This window comes from Bubalus bubalis, chromosome 3 (genome assembly GCF_019923935.1).
Source record: "Bubalus bubalis isolate 160015118507 breed Murrah chromosome 3, NDDB_SH_1, whole genome shotgun sequence".
NCBI lineage: Eukaryota > Metazoa > Chordata > Mammalia > Artiodactyla > Bovidae > Bubalus > Bubalus bubalis.
The window spans coordinates 145,988,893-146,015,112 of NC_059159.1; the positions used below are offsets into that span (position 1 = coordinate 145,988,893).

Sequence of the window (26,220 nt, forward strand, 5' to 3'; positions counted from 1 at the left end):
TCCTCTCCATTAAGTTCTTGAGGAATGTGGCAGTAGCAATACTAAATGTGCACCCTGCACTGATTTTGGAGTCACTTGACTCAGAAGAAATCTGATTACACTGGGAGACAGGAGGGCAGGAGACCCACAGGGACTGGATCTTTGCTTGGCTCCTGGGGCCTCACCAGCCCTCAAGGCCATGTACGTGCAGAGGTGGGTCACACTTCTGTTCTGAGCACACTCTGCCAGGAGGCCCTTCTGTTACATGGGTGGCCAAGGGTCAGGCTTCAGGAGACCTTTTTGATTGTGTGTCTGGAGGGGAGGGGGACCTGTGCGTCCACTGATGGTTCTTTATTTTGTTTAGTGAGGGAGGAAGGCAATGTGTGAAGAAGCCACTGACAGCAGAGTTGATTGTGACTGTGAGCACAGGGAGTGCGTGTGTCTGGGAGGGCCTGCTGGGTCCCCTCAGTCATGATGGCACTGCACACTCGAAGGGACCCTTTCTCCCTGAGTCATGGCATGGCTGGGGACAAGCTCAATTGTGGCCCCAGTTTTAAGCCAGCCCTAGAGGCAATGGCAAGCCACTCCAGTACTCTTGTCTGGAAAATCTCATGGATGGAGGACCCTGGTAGGCTGCAGTCCATGGGGTCGCTACTAGTCGGACACGACTGAGCGACTTCACTTTCACTTTTCACTTTCATGCACTGGAGAAGGAAATGGCAACCCACTCCAGTATTCTTGCCTGGAGAATCCCAGGGATGGGGGAGCCTGGTGGGCTGCCGTCTATGGGGTCGCACAGAGTCGGACACGACTGAAGTGACTTAGCAGCAGCAGCAGCAGAGGCAATGGCAAGCCACTTCAATACTCTTGCCTGGAAAATCCCATGGACGGAGGAGCCTGGTGGGCTGCTGTCTATGGGGTCGCACAGAGTCGGACACGACTGAAGCGACTTAGCAGCCATAGCAGCAGCAGTAGAAGCTGCTATATGCCACGGCCGTTGTCGTACATGTTTCCTTGGGCTGGGGGCCAGGGAATCAGCCGTGCTCCATCTACCCATAGACCTCTACGACCTGCTCAGGGGTCCCCTGCACTGAGCGGTGGCCTGAAGCTGCCCTTCCATCTTCTCCCCAGAGAACTAGGTCTGTCACCCAGGTTGCTCTAAGTGCCAGTGGAGGAGGTGGTTGATGTTCTCTTTCACTTTTTTTTTTTTTTAGAACCTCCTGAACTGCTCCACTTCAAAACTGCTGGGCAAGAAAAAGATTTTCAGCAAATCCTGCCCCGCCTCAGTCTCATGCAAGGCCTCGGCTGACCAACCCAAAGGACCCAGAAAGCAGCCGGCAGGGAGCCTGTCACCCGCCCTTCACCTCAGTGCCCTGTGGAGTCTGCCAGCCTCAGGTAACCCACCTGTTGCCCAGGAATAAGTGGCTGCTGTTCCTGGTCCCTGCCTTCTCTGCAGCTCCACTGTGGCTTCAAGTAGAAGATTTGGGGGGAATCTCAGTCTCCTGCAGTCTAGTCTCACCTTTGACCCTCTCTGTGCAGGTCTGACACTTGACTGAGTGACACTCGAAGGGGCGTTTCCTCTACAAGGTTTTCCAGAAGAGGCACCATGTGAGAGCATGAAACAGCCCCAGTGCGTAAACGCAGCAGCAGGAGGAATTTGGGACCAAGATCCAGGCTCCTCAGCCCCTGGGTCTCTGGAAAGTGTCAGGTCACCTGTCAGGCAGCATATCTACAGTGATATTGAGGGAGGGTCCTGATGGGGATCCTGCCTCACCTCAGAGCTACCTTGAGGATAGTGTCACGGGTGCCAGAGCAGGGTGCAGACCAGATCCACTGTGCCCAAGATGGCTACTGCTATCATTTTATGCGTTTATTTCTAATTCATCGAGGAGCAGGTAGCTTCGTGCTACAGGATTCATTCCTCCCTCTCCTTTTTCTTTCACCCTCTCTTTTTTCTTTCCTTTCTTCCTCCTTCCTTCCTTTGTCTCTTTTTCTCTCTTTCTCCCTCTCTCCCTCCTTCCATCCCTCTCTCTCTTCCTTCTTTCTTTATGAAGAAATTAACTTTTAAAATAAAATGCTTTGTATTTGCCATTGCCTGAAACCAGCTGAGGCTGACAGGGGTGCTCAAGTGCAGCCGCGTGTTGACTTTCTCCAGAGGGCCCTCCCTGGGGGCTGGTCCACAGCCCAGCTGGCATTGACCGCACTCATTTCTCCCTGACAGGAAGCCCCCAGCCAGCCCCTCACAGAGGTCAGAGAACTCAGCTTTGAGAATGGAGCCAGAAAGGGGGTCCTCAACACCCCCGGCCCCCAGTGCCACCATGGAGGAGCCAGACGCTGGGCCTAATAATGCCTCCCTGGAGCAACCAAGCACAGACCCAGGGAAGCTCCCAGCCCTCCCTGTCGGGCCTGGAACTCACTACGGGGAGCTTGCCTCTGGGAGCCCTGGCAGCCAGGCCTCTGCTGGGGACATGAGCTCAGTGGGTGAGGCCAGCAGCTCTAAGATCCCTAACCGGGACAGCGGGATAGACAGCCCGTCCTGCAGCGTGGTCGGCGAGCACTTCTGTGAGGACAGCGGCGAGGCGGGCCCAGGTACCATCATCAAAGGGCCACACCCGGGGACAGCCCTGGGCGGCAAGTCTCCACAGGAGGAGGCTGATAGCGATGCAGGCGAGGGGAGCAGTGAGGAGCCAGACCCCGAGAACAACCCTTCTAAGGTTGACATGGATCCAGCCAAGGTAGGTCACCTTCCTGTACCAGGTGTCAGGGGCTGCAGGGCCCTCCTCTGAGGGTATTGGAGGTCCACAGGGCCATCACTTACTTACATCACTTACTGGTGCCAGTAGCAGGGTGCACACTCAAACACCACTCTCAAAGAAGCCCCCGCAATGGGTTGGTGGGCAGGCCCGAGGGCAGGACCATGCAAGCAGGGGTCTCCCCAACACATCAGGCAATGATCTCACTCCTAAGCCTCAGTTCCATGGCCACACAGTGGCCCAGTCTTAATGGAAACAGCGCTGCCACCAGCTCTGTTCACCAGTGCTTGCTGCCTGCCTTGCAGAGCCCCCATGAAGAAGGCAGCATGGTTATCATGTTGTTTTATGAATGGGAAAACACTAGTGTTGCACATGGGGCGTACAGAGGCAGGAAGGGAGCCCAGGCATGGGAGTAGAGCCCCATGCAGATGGCCCGGGGAAGCAGGTATGCTCATGCATGTGGCTCAGTGTTAGAGAAAGCTCATCTGTGTCCCTTTAGCATTTGGGGCTCTGGGCTCTGCACTGGGACTCATGGGGACATGGGAGTAAAGCTGATAGCCCTGGCTTAGAGGGACTGCATGTGCATGGGAGGAGAACAGCATAGGTAAGCTGCAAGTGACTAGGTCTCAAGAGAAGCACAGGTGGCCTTTGGTTGGAGGTGGTATTGACAAACATGGCTGCATCAAGAGGCAGGTTTGTGGGCAAACGGCAGCCACGGGCCTATGCTGTTGTAAGCCAAAGTCTCAGCAAGTGGACTGGGGACATATTTTAATCTAGGTTTTATTATTATTCAGAAATGACAAAGCCAACAAATCAGGAAATGACTTCTGTGTAAAGACAGTTTATTACTCATAGCTCATGAAAAGAGGGGGCACATGATACCAAGGAGAACCAGAGAGAAACTCACCAGGGTGGGTCAGGAGACAGAGGGGGTGGAAATTGTGAGCAAGAATCTTTTTTTAATCATGTAATGATTTTTTTTTAATTGAAGTATAGTTGATGTACAAGTACTATTTAAGTTACAGTAGAGTCTTTATTGTGATTTCTGATGAGATGGATGGGTGAGACAGAATAAGCAGGCTTAAGATTGGCCAGTCTGAATAATTTCAGTGGGCTCTGTGTACAGGGGCTGTCCCTGGATACCTCATACCTGGTCCTGTGTGATTCAGGAAAGAAGATGGTTGGATGTGGGCTCTGGATGGGTTGGTTGAAAGACACTTTTTGTCTTGCTGGTGAATTCTTTATATCTCTAGGAATCAGTGTATCCTGGGAGGGACAGTATCTCCAGGGTCAGCAAGGCCCCAAAACTTTGGTATTAAGATAATATTGGTCTTGTAGAATGAGTTAGGCAGTGTTCCTCATTTTTGGAATTTTTTGGAAAAATTTGAGAACAATTGGTGCTTATTTCCCAGTGAAACCATCTGGTCCTGGGCTTTTCTTTGTTGGGAAGTTTCTTTATTGTTTATTTAACCTCCTTATTTGTTATTGGTCTCTGCATATTTTCTATTTCTTCCTGATTCAGTCTTGGTAGGTTGTGTTTCTAGGAATTTATCTGTGTCTTCTAGTTTATTCAACTGTTCGCATTTAATTGTCTGTCTCTATGATTCTTTGTATTCTGGGGTATCGGTTGTAATGTTTCCTCTTTCATTTTATTTATTTGATTTCTCTCTCATTTTTTTGGTTTGTCAATTTTGTTCACCTTTTCAAAAAACAATTCTTAGTTTTGTTGTTTTTTTAAATGTATTTCTACTCTCTGTTCCGTTTATCTCTGCTCTAATCTGTTAGTTACTTCCTTCTGACTCCCTTGAGTTTAGTGTGTTATTTTTCTAATCCTGAGGTACAAAGTTAGGTTGTTGATTTGAGATCTGTCCTCCTTATACATGTATGCATTTACAGCTATAAATGCCCCTCTTAGCACTGCTTTTACCCCATTCCATAAGCTTTGATATGTTGTGTTTTCATTTTCATTTGTCTCAAGCTATTTTCTAATTTCCTTTGTGACTTCTTTGACTGTTGTTTAAGAGTGTACTATCTAATTTCCAGAAATCTGTGGATTTTCCAGGTTTTCCTGTGCTATTGATTTCTAGTTTCATTCTGGTATGATTGGAAAAGATATTTCATATGATTTCAATCTTCTTCAATTTGTTAATATTTGTTTTGTGGCCTAACACATGGTCTGATCTTGAGGGTTTCCATGTGCACTTGAGAAGAATGTATGTTCTGCCATTATTAGATGGAGTGCTCTACATATGTCTGTTAGGTTCATTCAGACACTGTTGTTCAAATCCCTTGCTTCTTTATTGATATTTTGCATGTCCTATCCAGTATTGAAAGTAGAGTACTGAAGTCTTCTACTGCTATTTTGCTGTAATCAGCTTCTTTCTTCTAATCTGTCGAAGTTTGCTTCATATATTTAGGTGTTATGAGATAAAGAACCTGCCTACAATGCAGGAGACCCAGGTTCGATTCCTGGTTTGGAAAGATCCCCTGGAGGAGGAAATGGCAACCCACTCCAGTATTCTTGCCTGGAGAATCCCATGGACAGAGGAGCCTGGTTGCCTACAGTCTATGGGGCTACAGGAGTCGGACATGACTTAGCAAGTAAACCACCCCCACCGTGAGGTTTAATGCATATTTATAATTTTTCTATCTTCTTGGTGAATTGATCCTTTTATCATTATATAATGTCTTTGTATTGTGTAAGGTTTTTTATTTAAAGTCCATTTTGTCTGATGTAAGTAGGCCACTCCTGATCTATTTGTTGACCATTTCCATGAAATATCTTTTTACATCTTTCAGTTACAGCCTATGTATATCCTTAAGTCTAAAGTGAGTTTCTTCTGTGTGTTTAGTCACTCAGTTATGTTTGATTCTTTGTGACTCCATGGACTGTAGCCTGCCATGTTCCTCTGTCCATGGAATTTTCCAGGCAAGAATATTGGAGTGGGTTGCCATTTCCTCCTCCAGATCTTCCCAACCCAGGGATCAAGCTCTCCTCTCCTGCATCTGCTGCTTTGGCAGGTTGATTCTTTACTACTGAGCCACCTTGGAAGCCTGAGTTTCTTGTGGGTAGCATATAACTGAATGCTATTTTTTTTAAAATCTGTTCAACCAATCCATATCTCTTGATTGGGGAGTTTAAATCATTTACATTTAAAGAAATTACTGATATGGACGAACTCACTATTGCCTTTTTCATTATTTTCTATATGCTTTGTAACTTTTTTGTCCATCTCTTACTGCTTTCCTCTTTTAAGTTTAACTGATATTTTTGTAATAATATGCCTTGATTCCTTTCTCATTGCCCCTTGTGTATATTCTATATATTTTTTCTATTGCAATTACATAAAATATTTAAAGTTATAGCATTGTATTTTAAGCTGGTAAAAACTTACTTCAATGGTAAACAAAAACTCTGCTTTACAGCTGTCCCTACCAGATGTTCTATGTGTTATCACAAATTACATGCTTATATGTACAGTATGCCCTTTCACATAGATTTAGAGTTTTTAAAAGTTTTGTCCTTTTTGTGTTATTTTGTACCAAAAATTATGACAGTATAGGTTATTATATCATATTTGTTCATGCATTTATTTTTATTGAAGAACTTTACATTCTTGTATAACTTCATGTTGCTATCTACCATCTTTTCACAACTTAAAGGACTTCTTTCAGCATTTCTTGTATAGCAAGTCTAGTGATAATGAACTCTTTATCTTTCACTTATTTGGGAAAGTCTTTATTCTTCACTTTTGAAGAACCACTTTGTTGAATAAGGTATTCTTGCTTCACAGTTTTTTTGTTTTTTTTTTCATCTTTAGCACTTTAAATATGATATCCCACTGCCCCCCTCCCCACCTTTTTTAATAATAGGTCCCACTGTGGTTCTTTGGGTTTGTCCTAGTTGGAGTTCTATGAGATTCTTGAATTTGTATCCATTTCATTTGGGAGACATTTTCAGCCAAAAATTCATCAAGTAAACTCTCTGCTCCTTTTACTCTCTTCTTCTGGGACTCCCATAATGCATATATGGTCAATTTGATAGTATTCCATAAACTTCTTAGGCTCTCTTTGCTTTTCTTCATTGTTTTTCTTTTTGTTTCTCTGACTTTCAAATGACCTAGATTGAATTTTTTAGTCTAGTTATTGAAATGTTCAGCTCTAGAATTTCTGTTTGGGTCTTTTTTATAGTTTCTATCTCTTTAATGATATTTTCATTTAGTTCATGCATCACTTTCCCAATTTCACTTAGTTGTCTATTTGTGTTCCTTTTTTTTTTTAGCTCATTGAGCATCTATATGACAGTATTTAATATTTTTTTATAGGCAGCTCATAGATCTATGCTTCTTTAGGGTTGGTTTCTGGAATTTTATTTTGTTCCTTTAATCACACCACGTTTCCCTATTTCTTTGTAATATTTTGCTGGAATTTGGGCATCTGAAAATCAACCACCTCTCCAGTCTTCACATGCTGGCTTTGTGCAGGGAAAAATCTTAACCAGTCAGGCTAGAAGTTCTAAAACTTAGTAAACTTTGTCTGATCTCTTGCTCCTCTGGCATCTGCCTGCAGACCATCAGCTCTAACATGCTTCTTGCCTCAGTTTTCAGTGTCTTTGAAACTCTGGCACTGCTCATGATAGCATTCCAAGTCTGGCAAGACAGAAACCATCCCTCAGGAAACTTCCAGAAGAGACAGAACACTGGATGTACAGCTCACTCCTTTGTTTTCATCCTGAGGGAGGAGCATCATGGGGAGGGGGAGTTCCTCCCAGTCGTGCCATCCTATTTTGCTTGGGGGAGGAACGTAAAAGGGTGTTCCAAACACCAGTTTTCATTCACTGCTTGATAGAATCTCTTCTTAGTTTTAAAATGGCTTGGAAGCCATAGTTTCTCAGCTGAGATTTCACAGAGGTATTCTTGTTTGTATATTGTTAACTCCATGTCTATGTAGAAGAAGGAGGGCCTGGAGCTTTCTTTTTTGTAAATTTATTTTCTTGAAGCATAGCTGATTTTCAATGTTATGTTAATTTTTACTGTATAGTAAAGTGATTCGGTTATGCATTTATATATAAGTATATATATATATATACACATTTTTTAAAATATGTTTTCCATTATGGTTTATCACAGGATATTGGATATAGTTCCCTACACACGAGAACCTTGTTGTTTATCCATTCTATATATAGTAGTTTGCATTTGCTAATCCCAAACTCCCGGTCCATCCCTCCCACACCTCACCCTTCTCCTTGACAATCACAAGTCTGTTCACTAATTCTGTGAGTTTGCTTTTGTTTCATAGATAAGTTCATTTGTGTCATATTTTTTTTAATTTTATTTTTAAACTTTACAATATTGTATTAGTTTTGCCAAATATCGAAATGAATCCGCCACAGGTATACCTGTGTTCCCCATCCTGAACCCTCTTTCCTCCTCCCTCCCTATACCCTCCCTCTGGGTTGTCTCAGTGCACCAGCCCCAAGCATCCAGTATCGTGCATCGAACCTGGACTGGCGACTCGTTTCATACATGATATTATACATGTTTCAATGCCATTCTCCCAAATCTCCCCACCCTCTCCCTCTCCCACAGAGTCCATAAGACTGATCCATACATCAGTGTCTCTTTTGCTGTCTCGTACACAGGGTTATTGTTACCATCTTTCTAAATTCTATATATATGTGTTAGTATATTGTATTGGTGTTTTTCTTTCTGGCTTACTTCACTCTGTATAATAGGCTCCAGTTTCATCCACCTCATTAGAAAAAATATGGAACGCTTCACGAATTTGCGTGTCATCCTTGCGCAGGGGCCAGGCTAATCTTCTCTGTATCGTTCCAATTTTAGTATATGTGCTGCCGAAGCGAGCACCATTTGTGTCGTATTTTATATTCCACATATAAGCGATATCCCTGGAGGAGGGCATGGCAACCCACTCCGGTATTCTTGCCTGGAGAGTCCTCATGGACAGAGGAACCTGGCAGGCAACAGTCCATGGTTGGCAAAGAGTCGGACACGACTGAGCAACTAAGCATATAAGTGATATCGCATGGCCTTTCTCTGTCCGACTTACTTCACTTAGTATGATAATATCTAGCCCATGTTGCTGCAAATGGCATTATGTCACTCTTTTTAATGGCTGAGCAATATTCCCTTGTATATATGCACCACATCTTCTTTATTCATTTATCTGTGGATGAACATTTAGGTTGTTTCTGTGTCTTGGCTATTTTAAACAGTGCTGCAATAAACACTGGGGTACATGTACCTTTTTTAATTATAGTTTTCTCTGGGCATATGCCCAGGAGTGGGATTATAAGATCATATGGCAACTCTATTTTGGTTTTTTGAGAAATATCCATATTGGCTACATCAATGTATATCCCCACCAATAGTATAGGAGAGTTCCCTTTTCTCCACACCCTCTCTAATATTCTTATTTGTAGACTTTTTAATGACTGGTGACCACTCTGACCAGTGTGAGGTGATACCGTTATTATAGTTTTGATTTGCTTTTCTGTAACAGTTAATGATGTTGAGCATCTTTTCATGTGTCTATTGGGTGGGCTTGTAGCTTTCTGATTTGCCATCTTGATGATGTCATTCCACAGTATATTTTGATGTGGCTATTGTAGCTGTTCTGCAGTCAAAGCCCTGGGAGGATAGAGTTTTCTCTTGGCTGCAGAAGATTTGAGGGGATTGGTAAAAATTATTCTGTTTCCCCCAGAAACCTCCCTGGAAATTCCATCTGTGAGAACTGAGCCTCACATCCCAGTTCCAGCAGCTTCCTCTGATCTTTGGGGGCCTGTGGTCATCCCTGGTATGCAGTGTCAGATGCTGCCTCCCCCAAACTCACCGTCCCTAGGTGAGTTATAGCTCTTCTCTTCACAGTGCTCTGAACCTCAGAAGTTGCTCCACATCGCCCAGGAGCTCCTGCACACGGAGGAGACCTATGTGAAGCGGCTGCACCTGCTAGACCAGGTAACCCTCCTGGCTTGGAGCCTGCCTTTGTCTACTTCCAGAGTTTCAGTGGGCAGTTTCAGGGGCAAGCTTTCTATCTTAGCATTGGCTAGGCCTTGCAGTTGGAATATGACTGACACGAATACTAAAACTTGGATATATTTAAATCTCCTCCAGAAATTTTTAGTTTTTGCTTTCATAACTTGTGGCTCTGGGGCAAAGGTCTTGTCTAGTCACCTTGGGGGTTTTTCTTCAAGGCAGTTAAATTATCTGAGCATGTAAAGCCCTATGACAGTGGGTGGCACTCTCCCTCTTTACCTGGCAACATGGGGTTTATGAGCACAGGAAGTAAAACTCCAATAGAAACCAGGTTTTGACAGGTGCTGCTTCTCTTTGTAGCTCGCAAAGCAGAGAAAGGAAATCAGGATCATCCATTTCCCATGAAAGGCAGATGGAAGAAAGATGGTCTGTCTCAGTCTAGAGGGGACTGTTGCTGCCTCACTCCCAATTCTTGGCCATCAGTAAGCTTGCTTTAAGACCATAAGGTTCTTTAAGGCAGTTTGATGAAGCAGAAGTTTCATTAAGAAAACATAAGGCAATGGCAGCCTCTCCTGAGCTCCCATGTTTGTAGCAGAAGCAGGATTGTAACCATTTGAAGTGACCCACATTTAGTGACCACTGCAAGGGCTTCTCCATGCCTAGGTTTTCTGCACCGGGCTGACAGAAGCAGGGATCCCTTCAGAAGTCACCACAGGCATCTTCTCTAACATCTCCTCCATCTATCGCTTCCACGGGCAGTTCCTCCTGCCTGAGCTGCAGGCGCGGATCACGAATGAGTGGTAAGTGCAACTCAGGGTGCCTGGGAAAGTGGAGGGGCCAACATTTCCCTGGGAGTTTGATTCCTATGCCTTTGGGGACTGAAGGTCATGGTGATCCTGTTGCAGTGTTTTGTTGCATATTCCCTGCCAAGCAGCCTTTAAATCTGGGGTTTGCATGCCCCCAAACCAGGGGCTACCTGGGAAACCTTTCTCCTAGGGTCCTAGGCTCTCTTTTGCAGGGTCCTGGGCCAACCCTGACCCCATGGCCTCTCAGTGTCTTAGCTTCTTCATCTGCAAATTGGTGGTGGTGGTTTAGTCGCTGAGTCATGTCCGACTCTTGTGACCCCATGGACTGTAGCCCACCAGGTTCCTCTGTCCATGGGATTTTTCAGGCAAGAATACTGGAGTGGATTGCCATTTCCTTCTCCAGGGGATCTTCCCAACCCAGGAATCGAACCCAGGTCTCCTGTATTGCAGGCAGATTTTTTAACCGACTGAGCTATGAAAGAAACTTTAATACCTGCTCAGGGCTTTGTTAGTTGCTCAGTTGTGTCCAGCTGTTTGCAAACCCATGGACTGTAGCCCACCAGGCTTCTCTGTCCATGGACTTCCCCAAGCAAGAATACCGGAGTGGGTTGCCATTTCCTTCAGGACTTCCCTTATTGCTCAACTGTAAAGAATTTGCCTGCAATGCAGGAGGCCTGGGTTCAATCCCTGGGTTGGGAAGATCCCCTGGAGAAGGGATTGGCTACCCACTCCAGTATACTTGCCTTGAGAATTCCATGGACAGGGGAGCCTGGCAGGCTAGAGTCCACAGGGTCGCAAAAGAGTCAGATGTGACCGAGCACATTGAGCAGGTGCTACTGTAAATAGAATTGTTTGGAATTCCCTGGTGGCTCAGTCAGTTAAAAATCTGCCTGCAATTCAGGAGACTGCAGTGCATGAGATGTGGATTTGACTGATAGGTCAGAAAGAGCCCCTGAAGAAGGAATTGGCAAAACACTCCAGTATTCTTGTCTGGGAAATCTCATGGACAGAGAAGCCTGGTGGGCTACAGTCCATGGGGTCGCAAGAGTCAGACATGACTTAACAACTAAAACCACCAAACCAGGGCTTTGTGGAATTTAAATGAGGTTTGATGTCTGCAAACACCAGTGAATAGACCATGCTTATGGGTTTATTTTCCCTCCTAGTATATACTGCACCTCTGCTTTAAAAAATGAGATGATTTTCTCTCTCGTGAGTGTCCCCAGAGAGCTGTCCCTCTGTCCCTCTGCTGCTTCCATTTATTTGTAGGAGAGGGACAGCTCAGCTGCAAGGCATGTGGTGTCCCCAAGAGTCCACTCTCTAAGCTAGAGCCAGGCCAGAGAGAACACAGAGACCAGGGGCCAGGGGCTTGATTGGGGGGTGTCCCTGCACCTGCAAGGCTCAGCAAGCATCCAGGTCAATTTGTAAATATTTGGAAGGACACGCTCCACTTGCAGAGCAGGTTATACTGTGTGCAAGGCGATGAGGTTAAAGCTCAGGGCTGGATTGCCTTTCTGGCTAATGCAGCGCACACCTGCTAGAAATGACTTTGCCCCTCAAGGCCCTGAAGAGACTGTCAGTACACAAACACTCCTTGTGTAATAATGGTGCAGGAGTCCAGGGGCTTCCCCTCTGCCTTTGAAAGCCCATTCCTAGTAATGCTGCAGAGGATGACTGTTTGCCTGTGCCTTTTTTTCTTCTTTTGGATTATTTCTTTAGGATAAATCCCCCACAGTTCTAAAGTCTAATATATTCATATATTTTTGGTTCCTTTAAATTTATTTCTAAATCCCTGTCCAAACCACTCATTATTACACAGTGCTGCTTTCCCATGATATTGCCAGAATTAGATCATCCTATGTTCCTAATTGTTGCTCATATAGAAGTATAATGGGGTTTTCTTGGTTCTCTTCAATAACTGTGGCTCATCAGGTGGTTCCATTATTACTAACAGCTCCTGGTTTTGAGCAATGGTTCTGTGACTGCACTGTTGAAGTACTTCACATGATCCTCTAGGCAACACACTATTTTCCATCCCATGTGATACAGGAGAGGAAAGTAAGGCTTAGAGAGGGTGACCAGTTTGCCCACCATCACACAGACTTGGGAGTCAGGCCATTGTCCCATGGCTCCCTGTGAAGTCCCTGTCCCACCCTGGCCCTTCACTGGAACTATGTGTGTGATGATCTCATTCCCTGGTGAAGGGATGTGAACCCCCGACTTGGAGACATCCTGCAGAAGTTGGCCCCGTTCCTCAAGATGTATGGTGAATATGTCAAGAACTTTGACCGGGCTATGGAGCTGGTGAGCACCTGGACCCAGCGCTCACCTGTATTTAAAGACACTGTCCAAAGCATCCAGGTAGGTGGCCCCACCTCTGCTTCATGGGCACAGTGATGGGTTTGTATTTCAACATGGAGGAAATCAGTAAAATTGTGGAATGTGTCCAGATGCTCTATTAATGCTTTGATCTTTAAAATAACTCCAAGAGAAAAATCATCATTTTCATTTCATGGAAGAGGAAACTGTGGCTCAAAAAGTTTGTGCGATCATGCCATCACAAACTATTATTCAATAGGACCAGAATCCAAGTGCCAGTCTCCCTCCAGAGCATCCCTCAGTGGCTGGTGCAAACACTTAGGAAAATGTTGCATCAATTTTTTTTTCTCTTTTTCTGCAAACAGACTGTTCACAGCTCTGGTTACTGTTGTCTACTGCCCTGTTGGTCTTTTTTTTACTAATTTATGCAGATTTTACATGTTAAGAATGTCAGCTGTTAACTGTCAAATGTGTTGCAAATTATTTTTCCCCATTGATGTTTTATTTTTTAACTTTATTTAAGATTTTGTTTTCCATACAAAATTTGAGGGTTTTAATTGGCCACATTCACCAATTTTAAATAAAGTAATTCTTTTAAAAATATTTTAAGTATGAGCCACCTGCACCCACATGCATATATGCACATATGTAACACATGTGTACACACACATGTTCACACATGCATACGTGCAGCTACATTCCTCACTGTACCCTGGAGAGTTAATGGGCACTGAGCCCTCTGTGCCAAGGCTTTGAAGGACAGGTTCAGATTTGGGGTGGCCCCTTGATAACTTTCTGGGTTTTCCTCAGATCCCACTGTAATCACATCACTCATGATTTCTTAGTATAGAGTCCTGGATCTGCCTGCATCTCTCAGCATCCTCATCTCTCCCCAGAGAGGATATCTCTGATTCTGAGTGCTTCCTTTTCCCCTTTTACCTGCCACCCCTACACCCTCTCCCGCTCACTTGCAGCTGGGCCCTCCCAGCTGTCCACACAGAACAGTCTCCAACGAAGATGTGTATAAAAGTGCCAGCACTTGGTCTAGAGCAGGCCTGCCTGGGGTGCAGCTCCTCACTCCATTGTTCAACCTCTCCAAACCTCAGTTTCCTCTGTGTAAGATGTGGCCTGCAGTTGGTTGATTGTGGGTTCTCCAGGCAGCCTTCTGGGGGCTGCAGAAGCTGGAAGTGTGGAGTGTGCCTGGGAGCCATATGCCTGACCATGGGTGCCCCACACCTCCTCTGTCTACCCCACAGAAGCAGGAGCTGTGCGGAAACCTGACCCTGCAGCACCACATGCTGGAGCCCGTGCAGAGGGTCCCCCGCTATGAGCTGCTGCTCAAGGACTATCTGAAGAGGCTCCCAGAGGATGCGCCAGACTGGAAGGATGCAGAGAGTGAGCTGGCCTGGGCGGTGGGAGTTGGGGCTCCTGCTGAAAACCCACATCGAGAGAGACAAACAGGCAGAAAGATAAAGACAAAGAGGCAGAGATAGAGAGACAGAGACAGAGACAGAAGGAAAGAGTTCCAACTCACCCCTAAACAGGAAGCGACTGAGTGAGTGTAAGGGAAAACCTCCCCTGTCCCCACTGCAGTGTGAGGAGAGGATGATATTCCTGTGGAGGGAACTGCTAAGTGCTGGCAGAGCTTAGGGCTCATGGAGGACCTTGTGGGGCTGGCAAGGCTGCGTCTGGTGCATGGGCAGCAGCTGATGGGCAGCATGGGGCAGGATCTGCACAGGGGAATGGGACACCAGCCTTGGCAGACCCCCAGCAAATGGGACACGTCTGCCAGCTTGCACTGCCCCATCCTGGGCCAGTTCTAATGAGCACCTGGTACAGCCATGGGAAAGGACAGGCGCAGGGCAGAGCCTGGCACTCAGCCTCATGGGGGAAAGACCTGCGGAGCCATCAGGTGCCCTGTAGCTAGATTCTGTCGTCTTTCTGCAGGGTCCTTGGAGCTCATCTCCACAGCTGCCAACCACTCCAACGCTGCCATTCGGAAAATGGTGAGTGTGGGCATTCCCAGAAGATGCCTGAGGAACCAGCAGTTTAGGGCAGGGCAAGCACAGGGTGGGCCAAGCATCATCAGTATGCACACTCACCCACCTGCCCCCAGGAAGACAGAGGCTCTGCTGAGAGCTATATAAGCCTGCCCCTTACTAGCTTGATGATTGCTAGTAAGTTATACAGTACCCTGTGCCTCAGTTTCCCCATCTGTAAAACGAGGTCACTGACAAAACTTGTCTCCTTGGGAATCATGGGGATCAAATCACTCTACATAAAGTGCTCAGAACAAGACCTGGTACAGTTCAGTGTTAGCTCTCAGTGTTAGCATCGCTCATTTGATTGTTCATTCATTCATTCAAGCTCTGTCAGCTGGGGCTGCTATAACAAAGTATTGTAGACTAGACAGCTTAAACAGCAGACATTTACTCTAACCATCTGGAGGCTCGAAGTCCAAGATCAAGGTGCTGATGGATTTGATTCCTGGCTTGTAGACAGCCACCTTCTCGCTGTCCTCACATGGCAAAAAGAAAGAGCAAGTTCTCTGATGTCTGTCTTATTAGGGCTGTAATTTCATCATGATCCCCTCTCCCACCCCATGACCATGACCTCATCTAAACTTAATCATCTACCAAAGGCCCCATCTCCAAATACAGCCTGAAGGTGTCCTCTTGTTGATCTAACACCTCTAAGCAATGGGGTCTGCAGATGGGGAGGCCTCCTAGCTCATACCAACACCGTTTGACCCAGCTGGCATTGTTTCATCACAGCCCTTGTTTGTCCTGCACACTGCCTGGACATAGTGTAAGAATTTCTAATTCCTTACCCAGAATTTTAGATCAGGGCATTTCACAAGAGAATCCAAATTCTTGGCTTTATTGGAAAACCCTGAAAACCCCAGGGCCACACTTCAACCTGGGATGAGATGAGGTATCTTCTCAGTGAGCCGGCTCTCCAGGCTGCCACAGTCTCTATCCAACCCTGGTTCCCTCAGTCCTGGGACCTATTTACTTTCACATGGGCACTGCTGTTTTTTGAGAGGAGAAAGAAAGGAAAATATTTCTTTGACCCCCACATCTCTCAACAGTGAGAAATTAGAGATTGGCAGCCTGTTTTGGGGAAGCTCTTGTTATATATGATCCATGTCCTATGTCCTCCTACCTGACTTTCCCCAGGATTGGGTCTGCTTTGAGGGTACCCACAGCAACCAAAACAGGCAACATTTCACTCTAGATCCTTTTTAATCTAATTTCCCGTCTTTTTGTCCTCAATACTAAATCTAATGGAGGAGAAAGAGCTGCTTCATGGAACTCCATGGTCATGAGGTCACATAGAGGCCATGGACCTTTGGAGGAGGCACTGTGGGCCTACGTCTCGGAGGGGCATGGGATGGACTCCCATCACACTATACCATATTCACCACGTGGCAGGTCTCACTCCAAGTCTGGTGAGGCCTCTGTGACAGTCTGGGGGCTCTTCTCAGGTGCAGGGGACGGTTTATCAGTGTGTGCTCACAGGAGCCTCTTCATGCTTCCACCTATCTATCTGTAATCTCCTCATCTTGGACCACCGCTGCAGCCTCCCCACCTCCAGTCTCCCCGGACTCTGATCCACCTTTCTCTGCTCAGAGCCTTCTATGGGTTGCTTATTTTGTCACTCCCTGTTCAGAGCCCTTCTGACCTGCCATCGCCTTCCAGGTACACACACAAGCTCTCCAACATGCTGTCTGCATGCCTAGCCTCCAGGACAAATAGGCCCTTTGGCCCTGCCTTGTCTGCTCCTCCTTAATCTCTATGCTGGGGTCCCCTTTCTGCTCCCACGCCCATATCTACCACCTGTTTCCATACCAGAGACAGAAGGGCCAACTAAACCAGCCTGCTTCCAGGGCATGCAGATTTAGACTGGTCAGATCCAAGGGCAGTGGCTGCTGTAGCATAGTGGATCCACTCTTTTTGTTGCTGGGTTAAGGTTCCTTAGGCTCAGCTCTGCCTTTTGCTATGTTCATTCCTTCATTCCTGGCTTAGGCGCCTCTCAGCCCAGAGCTGGAACAATCAACTGCCTATCCTCTCCCCTCATACTCCAGGGGAGCTGGTTGATCATATGACCACAACCAGTCTTGAGGCCGGAGGGAGATGACCTGAGGCTCGGCAGAGGTGTGGTCTTATCATGGCCCTGGGCCATCTGAGGGTGGAGCAGGAAACCGGTAAGGCTACAACACAAGAGGGGCCCAGCATATCTCCTCTGACCCAAGGCCTTCACTGCCTCCCCATAGAAGGCACTGGCATGCAGTGTGGAGGCCAAGAGAGCCAGTCCCCGTTCTCTAGCTGAAGCACCTCCAGCAAGTTACTTAATTTCTCTGTGTCTCAGTTTCTCTGTCTATGAAGTGTGTAGTTGCTCAGTCATGTCCGACTCTTTGCGACCCCACAGACTGTAGCCTACCAGGCTTATCTGTCCATGGGATTTTCCAGGCAATAATACTGGAGTGGATTGCCATTTCCTTCTCCAGGGGATCTTCCCAACCCAGGGCTCGAACCCAGGTCTCCCGCATTGTAGACAGACACTTTACCGTCTGAGCCACCAGGGAAGTCTTTCTCTGTCTATAGGTTGAGGATAATAATGGGATCTGCCTCATAGAACCCATGCTAGAGTTAGGTTAAATATACACCATGTGTATTAAATACACTATGTGTAGAACAGGGCAGGGCACATGGTGCTGGCTGCTGTTACAATTGAATAGTTATTATTAACATGCGAGGTGAACTTCTGTTCTTCAGTGCCCAACTTGAGTGTCACCCATGTTTCCCCTCACATCTGGTTGTACACAGGCTCATGGTCCCATCTTGGTTCTGGTCCACACTTGCAGGGCAGGGTTCCACTCATCTCTGGGTCCCCAGCCCTGGCAGGCCTCCAGTCCCTGTGGTTGTGGAGCTGCCTGAGCCCCGTGTCTCTCTTAGGAGAAAATGCACAAGCTTTTGGAGGTGTACGAGAGACTGGGTGGGGAGGAGGACATCGTCAACCCTGCGAACGAGCTGATCAAGGAGGGCCACATCCAGAAGCTGTCGGCCAAGAATGGCACCACCCAGGACCGCCACCTCTTCCTGGTGAGCCCCCATCCAATCACACCAGCCCTGCCCACTCTTGCCCAACCCAGCTGCAGAGCCACAACCCTGCCGGGCCTCACCCAGCCCAGATGCAGAGTCCTGGCCCACCGGGTCACTCAGCCACACCCTCACCCAGCCCAGACCCAACCAGCGGCAAAGCCACGCCCAGCGGCTAAGCCACACCCTCAGCCCACCCCCTAGCATGCCCTCGCCACGCCCACATTCAGCCCAGCCCCACCCAGCCCTGTCCACCACCGCCAGGGCCACGCCCCACCTCCTCCCTAGGGTGGTCCTCTCTGGGGTCAGACACCCTCATCGCGTGCCTGCCCGTCCCTATCGCAGTTCAACAGCATGATCCTTTACTGTGTGCCCAAACTGCGGCTTATGGGCCAGAAGTTCAGTGTCCGGGAGAAGATGGACATTTCCGGCCTCCAGGTGGGTGAGCCTCTCCCACGCAATCTGTTCCACTGGGAAAGCACAGAGCAGGTGGAGGGACACAGGGCGCTAGCCACTCACTGCTGTGCGACTGGTCATCTGCCTGCTTCTCTGAGCCTTGCTTCTGTCCTGATCCAGGCGTGCAGGAACATCTCTGAGTCCTGGCATCCTGGACTGAGTGGGCAGGATCCCGGCCCTTCAGCTTGGCCTACCTGCCAGCACGTGTAGGCTTCATGTTGGCAGGCTGAAGGGCCATGGCAGGACCAGGCTGTCTCCTGTACCCAGCACTCAGGGTTCCCTTTACAGACTCTAAGGAAAGCTTGAGGTGAATACAGATGGGGTGCCCATCGTTGGGCACTTTGCTCTTTGGGCATCCTTGTTCTTTGGTCCTTGGTCCTATGCTCCCTCCACTCCTGCACCAATCTGGAACCCGGATGAGGTTCTGCTGACATCTGTACCCCAAATCCAGACAGCTTGTTGTTCTTGCCATCCCTCTTCCTTGAGTCCATCAGTGTCTTATGCTGTGCGGCTACTGGAGCTGGAATCAGTGCTCCTTCTCCTGTGGGGGAGTACTTTGAATTAACAGGCACTCCAAAAATGCTGGCTAAATCAAAGTACTTAGTTATTCTGAAAAGTAAAGATTTGCTAGTGATACAAAAAAAAAAAAAAAAAATCCCTTCTGATAGTGGCCTGCCTGTGGACCACGTCCAGCTGAGGGAATGAGGGGTGTAGGGGATGAAGGATGGCTCCTTGTTGCAGATGCCCCTGGATCCAAGGTACCAGCCCATGGGGCCTCAGAAACCCCTGCAGAGAAGTGGGGATCCTCCCGGCTCTTCTAAGATCTTCATCCTGTGTGTCAGGAGTGTCTGGGGGGTACCTTGTGGGGAAAGACACTGGCACTGACTTCCTGGGAAACTCCAAGAACAGACACATTTGGCTGGCACAGTTCTAAGAACAGTGGATTAGTGGTCTTAGCCTTGCGTGGGCAGGTCAGTGGTCCACCCTCCCCCCATGGACTGACTCATACAGTCGCCCGCAGCAACCATGACCCTAAGCTGGACACCTTCCCTGCAAACCCTCTGGGTCCCCTCTGCCCCCTTCTCAGGGAAAACCCTCCAAGTGTGAGTGATGGTGTGAGTCCACAGTCCAGGCCCTGCTGAGTGACACACTGTTTTCCTTTTGTCCTTGGCTGTGTGCCTTTAGGTGCAGGATATCGTCAAGTCAGGGGTGGCCCACACATTCATCATAACTGGAAAGAAAAGATCCCTGGAGCTACAAACTCGGTAGGGTCAGCTGCCTCAGTGTCTGCTGCTGTGTGAGTGTGTTTGACCTGAAATTTTAGCAGATGGCTTCCTTTTCTAAACTGGATAACCTTTTGATGTGTTTTTTATGTATTCATTTAACTGGCTTATTTGTGGTTTAAGATGTTAACAGTACTAAGGGGAAGTCAGTGAAAATTAGGCCTCTACCCACTTCCTGTTTCCCACCCCCAGCAGACATTTTTAACCATCTCTGAAATATCCTTCTGGAATTTTTGTCCCCATACATACATACATGTATCTATTTTTTTAATCACAGATGACCATTTTCTGTCTAGTTTGTTCTGCATCTTGCTTTTTTCACTTAATTTATCAGAAATCACCCCATATATGATCATCATTTTCTAAAGTAGGATAATTTTCCAATATGGTCATTGGCTGGTTCCCACTGAAGGGCATCTAGGCTCCTCCGGGGTCTTGTTGCTGCAAATGGTGCTGTACGCAGTGTCCATGAACCAAGCTTTGTACAGATGTGTTGTTATGTATCTGACAGATTCTTGAAGTGGAATTGCTGGCCAAAGGGTAGCACGTCCACTTTAAATTTTGGCGGCTATTGTCACACTACCTTGTAAGGTGGTGCCAGGCTCTCTCTGACTTGCAGCAGTACATGGGAGAGCCCATCTATGACCCACTGTGGCCCAGGAGGGTGTTGACTTACATCCACTGCAGAGGGCTCTGCATACCAAGCTTAACCACATACAGTCACACCTGACTTCGTCTGGGCACACCTGGACCGTCCTGAACCCACACGGCCATACCTAACTCCACTTGGCCACACTCAACCTGACTGCACTTGGTGATACTGGCCTCGTAGTCCCAGAGCCTGTGGAGCCACTCTTCCAAGCCTTGAATTGTACTTCCAGGCAGTGAGCAGCTCAGGCATTTGCTGCAGAGCTGAGAGGAGTCGATGGTTTATAGTCAGTATCTAAGACAAAATTAGGACTTCCCTGGTGGCTCAGATGGTAAAGCATCTGCCTACAATGTGGAAGACCCGGGTTCGATCCCTGGATCAGGAAGCTCCCCTGGAGAAGGAAATGGCAACCCACTCCAGTATTCTTGCCTGGAAAATCCCATGGATGGAGGAGCCTGGTAGGCGACAGCCCATGGGGTTGCAAAGAGTTCGACAAGACTGAGTGACTTCACTTTCACTTTCAAGACAAAATTAATAAAATACTGTTTTGGCTTTTATAGGACAGAAGAGGAGAAGAAAGAATGGATTCAGGTAAAGCTCCTAAAGTTTTAAAGTCACCAAATGACCAAACTCTTGAGCAGCATAGTAATTTCATTCTGGAGCAAGGGATGGGATCGTCCTGTGGCCCTTCAGGTGTTGCCCATCCATCTATCCACGTTGAAGTGGTGGATTGACCAAGCTTCTAAGTACCTTCAGACTCCACAAAAATTTGAATCCAACTCTTATTTGGGGCTCCTCCTCAGTAAACAAATAAACATAAAGGCCTGGAAGTGGGAATGCAGGGAGGTGCCTTCACCCTGGGGAGAATCTCTACTGGCTGGCAGTTTGAAGGCGGGTCGGTGTCACCTTTCTCTCCATGGCTGGCAGGAGCGATGCATTGTGTGGAAAGAGCAGTTTGACTTCCAGGATGGAGTCTGCACTTCAGTGACAGGCCAGGCAGCATCATGGGGCAGCCACAGCAGGCTCAGCTCAGAGCTGGCCATGGTGGGGACATCGGTCAGGAGGGCCAAGGCAGTGTGAAGACCAAGGCAGTGAGCGGGGTGGGCAGACCACCACCAGGCCAAATGCTAACCATTAGTGAAGTGTGGCTCACAAAATTCATAGAAGAGAAATCTGAGTGAGAAGAGAAAAAGGAAATTCAAACAGATACTAGATGGTAATGCAGTTGCAGGAAATGAAAACACGGCCTCAAATCCATATAAAAGGTTCCCAGAGAGTGTCTGCTTTGGGCTTGGAGCACTGCATGTGGGGTGGCATTGGGATGCACGGGAACTGGAGTGGGGACCTGGTCAGTCACTGGTCACATCCCTGAGCCTTGTTTCCTCACCTTATGGGGGGGGCTATTGCCGAAATGTGAAGCTGTTGGTCAGGGGAAAAGGCAATGACCATAGGACCCTGTCCTGACCTTCCTGGAATGCTCTCTGAGGGCCTTTGTTCTCTGTGGTTGTTTCAGGTCATTCAAGCCACCATTGAGAAGCACAAGCAGAACAGCCAGACTTTCAAGGCCTTCAGTGGCTCCTTCAGCCAGGATGAGAATTCCCCCCTCACTCCAGAATCCCCTGTGAGAGCCAGCACCTGTTGGGTGACCTAGGCCCTTTCTGCAAGGACTGGTATCTGGGAGGGAAGCTGGTCCCCAGACTCTCCTCGTTCCCACCTTTACTGAGCATCCATGTGGGGACCCCTGCTCCCCGTGGGTGTGGTCAGCACTCAGAATGGAGGGAGGGAAAGACAGGGCTGGATGAAGCTGCTACATGATCCGCTGTCCTCTCACATGCACTAGGGGCTGTGATCTTATCAGCAGGGGTGGCTTCCTCCCAATGGGGAGTCGTCCCCAGGCCTGGGGGGAGCAGGGAAGCAGGATCCCCACCCACGGCCAGATAGGTGGCCCTAGGCCTTGGCCATCCCCTCTGTGTTCAGTTCAGTTCAGTCGCTCAGTCGTGTCCGACTCTTTGCAACCCCATGAATCGCAACACGCCAGGCCTCCCTGTCCATCACCAACTCCCGGAGTTCACTCAGACTCACGTCCATCGAGTCGGTGATGCCATCCAGCCATCTCATCCTCTGTCGTCCCCTTCTCCTCCTGCCCCCAATCCCTCCCAGCATCAGAGTCTTTTCCAGTGAGTCGACTCTTCACGTGAGGTGGCCAAAGTATTGGAGTTTCAGCTCTAGCATCAGTCCTTCCAATGAACACCCAGGACTGATCTCCTTTAGAATGGACTGGTTGGATCTCCTTGCAGTCCAAGGGACTCTCTGTGTGGGCACAACCAAATGTGACTTCATGGTGAGAGTCCTCAGAGACATCCCTGATGCCCAGCCCAGACTGGCTCAACAGCTCTGAGTCCCAGACACCAGGCCTGGTTGGTCCTCCCTGTGGCCCACAGGCCACCTCGTTATCCACTTAATATTTGCATCAAATCTCCATTTTGTCTGCTTTCCGGACTATTTTGGAAGAAAACTTTGTGTCATCCCCAGACAGGAAAAGCTCTGTCTCCTAGCTTGAACAGAGGTGACCTGAAAACAGGATCCCCCTGCCCCACCCCATACCTGCTATTAAAGTTGATACAGAGGCAGAGCCTGACCATAGAAGGCAGGGCAGTGAGCTCTCCATGGATGCCGGAGGAAGAAGCTAGAACCCAGGGCCACCTCACGTGGTGTGATGTAGCCAGCCAGGCCCAATGGGCCTTGAGAAGCTTCATACCTGCCCACCTTCCCCCACCCCTAGCTGGGAAATGATAACTCTCCTGGGATGCCTTCAGTCCTCAGCCAGGCCAGGGAGGGGCTGATTGTCAAAATCATAGCAAATGCTAGGCCCCAACAGTCTTTCTCCTGACCCTGTGATCAGACGGAAGAAATGGTGGTGTTCCAACATTACACTGGATGTCAGCATGTGGCCATGGAACCTCTGCTCATGCCAGCTGTCTCTGTCCCTTCCAGATGATGAGCCCCAGCTCCGAGGTGCCCGCAGTGCCAGCCAACAGTGGAGGGGGAGCTTCAGGGGTGAGTGACCCCCTCAGCTGTTGGCATGGGTGGGAGGTGGAAGTTGGGGTCAGATCAGGGTGACCTGAGGGTGAGTCCTTAGGGGTAAGCCTTCCCCCTACTCCATGAGACCTGCGTCCTTACAGTGATGGCCTCTGGGGCGTCGGGAGAGGGCTCGAGAAAGCCTGCTGGGACCCGAATGTCCATTTTTTGGGGTGGGTGGAGGTTACACAGCTAAGATCTTCTGAAGACTTGTGCTCTTTACCATGAATAGAATAGCCCTGGATGAATGTGCATCAAGGTGGTGCCTGGCCCTCAGGATGCTCAGTCAGTGTGGGCAAAGATGGTGTGTCCAGGGACGGCCTGTGTCCTTGTCCCCACTCTGACAGGGCCAGGCCATGGGACTATGCCTGAGCCCCGCCCCCTCTGTTGGTTGGGAGATTAAACAGGAGGGCCAATGTACGTGCCTTGCATGCAGGGAGCATGCAGTACAGGGGAGCGTCGTTATTAACCACGGGGCCTAATCGTCATGAAGTCTGATGACAGTTATAACCCTAGACCCCCAGGGAGGTGCTGAGCCCCGCATCCTGAGAGGGGGTTCTCCTGGGCACCCCCGCTTTGCCCTTGTGTGTGCAAGCTCAGTCACGTCCAACTCTTCGTGACCCTATGGACTGAAGTCCGCCAGGCTCCTCTGTCCATAGGATTTTCCAGGCAAGAATACTGGAGGGGGGGCCGTTTCCTTCTCCAGGGGATCTTCCCAACCCAGGGATTGAACTAGCATCTCCAGGCAGATTCTTTACCACTAGCCCCACCTGGCCCTATTCTTCAGTTTTCCAGGCTCAAAGGAACGAGTGGGGGCCTGAGGCCCAGCCTGACACCTAACAGGGTATTTGCTCCTAGAAAGGAACATCTCCTGTGGGTGGGTCAGTACTGTCCCCACCTTCTCTCCTCCATGCCTGCCTCTCCTTCCCTCCCCCACTTCTCTTTCTCACACCCTTATCAGGACCATTCCCTTGGGGGCAGGTGCACCCCAGTTGGACAGCAAAGTCTGCCTGAATTTAGCACCAACTTCTAGAGCTCCCTCTTTTCTGGCTACAAGGGCCCCCCTGCTGGTCATTACCACCATCCTGGGTTGGCGGTTGTGAAGGACAACTCATTTTAGGAAGCGGAAATGGGCTTGACAGGTGAGGAGACCTAGCCTTCGACTCCAAACTTTGTGGTGTGACTGGACTTTCCTGGGACAGCAGCAGAGGGAGGGACAGCTGCCTAGCTTGTTATGGGGAGTAAGTGTTCCTGTCCTGACTTAGATTTTTAGTAAGAAAACTAATCTCCTCCTCCTACAACATCCATGCATTGATAGCATTGAGCCCCTGCTGAGGCCCTAGAATGCACCAGTGTCCCCCCGGCTCTATTACAAGAGCAGAGGCTTTGCGAGGTCACACATGACCCCTGACCTGACATGTGTTGGATTGCAGGCACTGGGAAAACCTTTAGAAGTTCTTGGGCTCTGAGGGAAAGATACAGCTTTTCTAGAGCATGATGGGGTTCAGGGACCAATTGAGAGGAAGGAACCCCCTTATTTGAGTGATACTGCTGCCACACAGTATGCTGTGGGGGTCAAAAGCAGCCTGTGCTAATTTGTTTGAACTCAAAGTCAGGAAATCTAAGAGCCGCATGGTCAGTAGGGGAGAGATGGTCTTATCACAGCCCTTCAAACTCCCTGAGGGGCTTCCTGCATCATGATCCTGTCTCGCATTGCCTTCTTTCCAGCCCACCCTCCCCGACCATGCCCTGGTCCCCCTCACTTAGCCATGTCCCAGGGCCTGTGTACCTGCTGCCCCCTCTGTGCAGAATGCCTCATCTGTGAGGCCTTCACAGCTGACCCCAGGATCACTGACAAGTGTTTCCCTCATGAAGCAGCCCATTATCAGCTTTATGAATCACAAAACTATACATGTAAGGCTTGCACTGTGCTCCTGGGCTCCTTTCGGGAACGTCTAGGAATGTCATGAAAAGCAATCCGCACGTTCAGGCTTCCTCTGTGTAACTGACCAGAGAGAAATGACAGATGGGGCCTCTGCAGTTTTCCAGTTGGCCCCTGGGTCCCTTGGCCAGGGGTCTCTGACAGCCTGCTGGCCCTTTGCATAAAGCACTGCCTCTCCCTGCCTCCACAGGGGAGCTGAGCTGGACCCCATGCAGGGCCCTCTGCTATCTGACCCTTGGCCTGGGGTGGGCTACAGGGCCTCAGGAGCCATGAGCAACCCCCATTCTTTGTTGGGCGAGTCCATAACAGGCCTCAGCCCTGGGATGCAAGGAGAAGTGGAATGGCTGCAGGATGCATGGTCAGAGAGGCGAGGCTGAGGAGGATCCAGTGCCAAGGCAGGGAGAGAGAAGCAGGAGGTGTGGCTGGCACACAGGGCAGGCAGTGCCCACTGGAGAATCTTCTAGCTGGAAGGACCTGAAGGCCACATGTTTAATGTTCTAACCTGTGAGTGGGTCCTGACATGAGGCCTTGGGCAATTCCTCACTCTCCACCCCTATCTTCTCCTGGATAGGAAGAAGAGAGAGAGAAACTATGTCAGATGCCTGTTGGCCGCTTGGGTGCCCCTCCAATTGGTCGCCCAACTCCTCTTATAGGTGAAAAGGTAACTGAGAGCCCCTGAGGGTCAGGGCCTCAGCCCAGTCCAGGGATCTCTCTAGGCCAGGATGCAGACCTGCGGGGCAGTGACAGCAACACTCAGTCAGTGGGTGAGCAGGCCGCCCCTCTTTCTCCCACCTGGGGGCTCAGCCTTCTCAGGGTTCTGCAGCATCTCTGACTTGCAGATGCTTGAGATCACAG

At 48.8% G+C, this 26,220-nt stretch overlaps 1 protein-coding gene and 1 non-coding gene across 11 annotated transcripts in view; one reads left to right on the plus strand and one right to left on the minus strand.

The window, feature by feature from the left end:
* The window catches only part of FGD3 (FYVE, RhoGEF and PH domain containing 3), a 65,141-nt gene that overhangs the window by 30,409 nt on the left and 8,512 nt on the right, over positions 1-26,220 (plus strand). For 5 of the 10 annotated variants that reach the window (XM_044940290.2, XM_044940296.2, XM_045165132.1 and 2 more), the window contains exons 2-15: positions 1,194-1,374; positions 1,519-1,609; positions 2,201-2,714; positions 9,623-9,712; positions 10,394-10,530; positions 12,741-12,897; positions 14,112-14,250; positions 14,803-14,861; positions 17,814-17,960; positions 18,246-18,395; positions 19,599-19,678; positions 20,906-20,936; positions 21,859-21,966; positions 23,340-23,402. In XM_044940290.2, coding sequence (XP_044796225.2) covers positions 1,596-1,609; positions 2,201-2,714; positions 9,623-9,712; positions 10,394-10,530; positions 12,741-12,897; positions 14,112-14,250; positions 14,803-14,861; positions 17,814-17,960; positions 18,246-18,395; positions 19,599-19,678; positions 20,906-20,936; positions 21,859-21,966; positions 23,340-23,402 — 1,689 coding nt within the window. In that variant the 5' untranslated portion in view covers positions 1,194-1,374; positions 1,519-1,595. Of the gene's footprint in view, positions 1-1,193; positions 1,375-1,518; positions 1,610-2,200; positions 2,715-9,622; positions 9,713-10,393; positions 10,531-12,740; positions 12,898-14,111; positions 14,251-14,802; positions 14,862-17,813; positions 17,961-18,245; positions 18,396-19,598; positions 19,679-20,905; positions 20,937-21,853; positions 21,967-23,339; positions 23,403-26,220 lie in introns of all 10 variants that reach the window. The other 5 variants (XM_044940294.2, XM_044940295.2, XM_044940291.2 and 2 more) reach the window with 4 other exon arrangements.
* LOC112584038 lies at positions 8,496-8,602 on the minus strand. The gene has a single exon (XR_003108397.1). It is a non-coding gene; the product is annotated as a U6 spliceosomal RNA (small nuclear RNA).